The 4,161-nt window shown below is 40.5% G+C and overlaps 1 protein-coding gene across 3 annotated transcripts in view; it reads right to left on the bottom strand.

Annotated features, from left to right (window-relative positions):
- Positions 1–2,459: 2,459 nt before the first annotated feature.
- Positions 2,460–4,161, bottom strand: part of sh2d3ca (SH2 domain containing 3Ca) — a 31,932-nt gene continuing 30,230 nt past the window's right edge. For all 3 annotated transcript variants that reach the window (XM_089019847.1, XM_089019849.1, XM_089019848.1), the window contains 2 exons: positions 3,843–4,049; positions 2,460–2,635 (listed from right to left, as the gene is read on the bottom strand). In XM_089019847.1, the coding sequence (XP_088875973.1) occupies positions 2,460–2,635; positions 3,843–4,049 (383 nt within the window). The remainder of the gene's footprint in view (positions 2,636–3,842; positions 4,050–4,161) is intronic.

Below are 4,161 nucleotides of genomic sequence, written 5' to 3'. Positions count from 1 at the left end.
TGTTGATGAATGTGTATCCATTACGCCCAGTCAAAGTGTCGTCTGATTCTCGACGCTTTGTGGTGACGTAATCACCCAGCGACACCCCACGAATCTTAAAGACTTGGAAATTCATTTTCTACTAATTTGTTGTCAATAAAAATATATTGTTAATGTGTTTCCCCTTTTAACCTGTTCAACTTTAACATTTGCAAATCATTTAGTATTTAAATGACACTATAAAATTTTAATTTTGATCCTTCTCATGGTTTATTTTTCTCCATGTTCTTCAGTTGGCTCCCACATTAAAAAAAAAAAAAAAACATGCGTGGCAGGTTAATTGAACACTACAAATTGTTTCTAAATGCCATTGGCTGTTCACCTCTCTGTTCCCTGTGATTCGCTGGCAACTGGTTCAGGGTGTACCCCGACTACTGCCCGAAGACAGCTGAGATAGGCTCTCGCACACCTTTTACTTACGTTAAGAGGATGAGAAAATGTTTTTTTTGTATTCGCAATTGATTACAAGTTAGTTGCATAAGTGACACCAAATGGAGGAAATTCCTGTTGGCAGTGTTGATTTTTTTCTCATTCACACATAAAAAAAAAACCAAAAACATTCAAGTCATAAATTAATTGATCGCAAATCTGTCCGAACGCTCATTGCGTGTTTCCACAAAATGTGTATGAAATCAGTGAAAAATACACTCACCTCGCCTCACTTTTGGCAACACACCTCACGCTGCGTTCAGCGACATTCAACATGCACACTCGAGCAAACGTACCCCGATTGTTTTGAACAACTTTCAAAGCTTTCACTTTTTAATCCAAGGGGGTGTCAAACTCATTTTTTTTTTTTTTTGCCGCGGGCAACATGTACTTACGGTTTCCTCTCGGGGGCCATTATGAATTTGGGGAACCCATTAGAATGTTGAATCCCCTCCACATATAAAACAACAAATTAATGAATACAGTTATAACTTGGCTTACGAACTTAATTGGTTCTCAGACAGAGTGTGTAAGACGAAAAGTGTGTATCCCAAAGTTTAATTTCCCTTAGGAAACCATTAAAATGAGAATAATCCGTTCCCAGGTCCCCATAAAACATAATTTTCTACTTTCTAATTTTCTAAGCCTTACAACTAGACAAAATATACCTTATTTTATGTATAGTAAATGTGCTGTGGTATTATAATTAAAGAAATAAACTTTACTGTATAAGAAAGTCGTTTTATTTACCTTTATGATGGTTAATGGCTTGATGGAAGAGAGTGGCCGGTTTCATCAGCATTTAACACTTAATGAGGAACGTAACCTTCTTCTTTCACCATCTTGAGGAATGATCCCTTGTGGGTGCTTTCTCTGTGATAATTTTATCTAGTTCCTCATCAATTGTGTTCTTTTTAGCTGGGTTGATAGCTTTTTGCATCAAGTGTACAGATGGCTTGTGCGGGTTATTTGTGGAGCCTGATTGATGGGATATTTTAACCTTGCAGTCTACACTCTGCTTTTGAACTATCAAAGTTGAAACGAGTCCAAATGTCACTGTTTTCTATCCATTTTATCACTCTCTCCCTGTCGTCTGCCTGTCTCTTTAATGCTTCAACTATCCCCCCTCACTGCTGCGTTCTTGACCAATCACGAGGCTTTAAGCGAAGAGCTGGCTGCCATTTTGTGGTTCGGAGAACGGGCTCGTTCGCGAATGACACATCACTCATTGAGGCAGCTCCGTGTGTATCCCGAAAAAAGTTTGTATGCCAAGGTAAAATTTTCATAAATTTCACATTCGCAAACCGAAAAGTTCGTAAGCCAAGGGGTTCATTAAACCGAGGTATCACTGTAACTAGTTTTCAAATTAAAAGTCAAAAATAATGATTGTTATTGTGGTTTATATGGGACAATTTAAAATTTTGGTTCGGATTTCAGCAAGCGTCATGGAATTTCAAAAGTTTGATTTGCTTTCGCTGGCCAAATATAATGATATAATGGGCCAGATTTGGCCCGCGGGCCTTGACTTTGACACCTGTCCGATTAATATTTGATGAGACTGAGCTTTTTCTGCTCTTTCCCCATAGCCGAATATCCTGAATGGATCGAGCGCCCCTAAAAAAAAAGATAAATAAATCAAGGAATGTTCACATGACTTACACATTATGATATCATTTAAATATCACCACTCATTTCTGTGACAGCGTGAGACGGCAAGGAAGCATCGGCGTGTGCGTAGCAAAGCTAAAGTCTGCAGATTGACCCTTGGGGGCGGGGACCACCGTTTGTCTCCTCTTCTGGACGCGAGGACGTCCACATTGCCACAGTTTGCCGTGAGTGTGTTGAAAGTGACATCTCGCTGTACTTTTAGCTGCCTCTCCACTCGCGGTGGTCTTCAATGTCTCCCCTTTTTTTGCCATGCAAGACAAAAACCACTTTGGAGTGGTAAGTGCAGATGCGAGGTGTCTTTTTAAAAAAAACGTAAATCACCGCTATAGCTCACTTTGGCGCACCGGAGGCTCGAGCTTGTGCGAAAGGGCGGTGAGGACCTTGTCGAATTTCTCATAGCGCTCCAGCTGGCCGCCTTCGGAACCGCGGCAGCCCCATAGTAAACGCATCTGAAACTCTGTCTGGAAGATCTCAAGGATGTCGGACTGTACTTGGAACCCTGCGGCAAAGGGGAAAAAAGGAGGAGAAGGAGAAGTTAGATTGACATTACACGTCTATGTCACCAACTACGCCTTCGCTTTGCTGGTCAGGATCTGCGAGGCTTTCGTTATGGGCCTAAACTTGTTAGACGCAGTGTGCTTGGGTTAGTTACACAATATTTTATTCAAGTAAGAGAATTGCTATTTTAGAACTCGGGTGTCAAAGTCAAGGCCCGGGGGCCAAATCTGGCCCTCCACATCATTTTATTCGGCCCTCAAAAGAAAATCAAACTTGTGAAATTCCATGATGCTTGCTAAAGTCCGAATCAAAATTACAGATTGTCGTATGTACACCACAATAACGGTCATTAAAATGACATTATAGTGCAAATATAATATAAATAAAATTAGATGTGCCGAAAATTAAACAGAGGCTCAGAGAATTTGACTCAACATGATTCAGACTTGATCTTAGTTTTACTCCCTGGTGCTTTCTACTATCTGTGTGACTGCTTTATTTCTTGTATATGATAGCTATCCATGTTAAGCGATTTATTACAGCTTCAGCTGTTGTTAAAGCGCTATATAAATCAATATGTATTGTACTGTATTGTATTGTATTGTATTGTATTGTATTGCAAATAAAATCATGGAATAACTGTGTGGCAAACACAAAATGTACATTTTTGGAAGTTTCTGGAAATGTGACATGACACGAGTGCAAATATAATATAAATAAAATTAGATGTGCTGAAAAGTAAACAGACGCTCAGAGAATTTAACTCACCGTGATTCAGACTTGATCTTAGGTTCACTCCCTGGTGCTCTCTACTATCTTTGTGACTGCTTTATTTCCTGTATATGATAGCTGTCCATGTTAAGCGCTTTATTACAGCTTCAACTGTTGTTAAAGCGCTATATAAATCAATATGTATTGTTTTGCAAATAAAATTGTGGAATTACTGTGTGTTAAACACAAAATGTATACTTTTTGAAGATTAAAGCTACTAGCGTAATCTAATGACACAAAATGCAAGAGTGACACTACTTATTCTCAATCTATTTAGTCACCCTGATTAACCAGGGTTAACAGTTTTAATGGCTCGGTGATCAATACAGCGAGCGATCAATTTCTCATCATGCCAATAAATACACGCTGTGACCACCGAGAACGGAACCACCGGGTCGGAATCACATCAATGCATCTGCTGGCGTGAGTCCATATACCTTGCAATTTGCTCTCGACGTTACTCCGGTAGATCGCCCCGTGATGCGCGACGGTCCGAGCTGCCTCGAGATGGTGCATGACGACGTCGACGCCCACTTCTGCGCTCTCCCATGGCTCCAGCACCTCCCCGAGAGCCAAGCCTCGTTCAAGCAACGACAGGATGGGGAGGATGTATGGGAAGGTGGTGTTGGATACCGAGCTGGAGTCTGGAAGCAAAGAGGGTTAAAAAATGGTAATGCACCACTAGATCCAGAAGGTGGCACTGTTGTTCAAGTAAAAAAATTCCAGTAAGGATTCATACAAAAAAGTGGGCAGCTA

The sequence above is a fragment of the Hippocampus bargibanti genome, linkage group LG18, assembly GCF_051943395.1.
Source record: "Hippocampus bargibanti isolate YZ-2025 linkage group LG18, ASM5194339v1, whole genome shotgun sequence".
Taxonomy (NCBI): Eukaryota; Metazoa; Chordata; class Actinopteri; order Syngnathiformes; family Syngnathidae; genus Hippocampus; species Hippocampus bargibanti.
The sequence above is the reverse complement of the archived record's forward strand: the minus strand, read 5'-3'. Positions and strand labels throughout refer to the sequence as shown.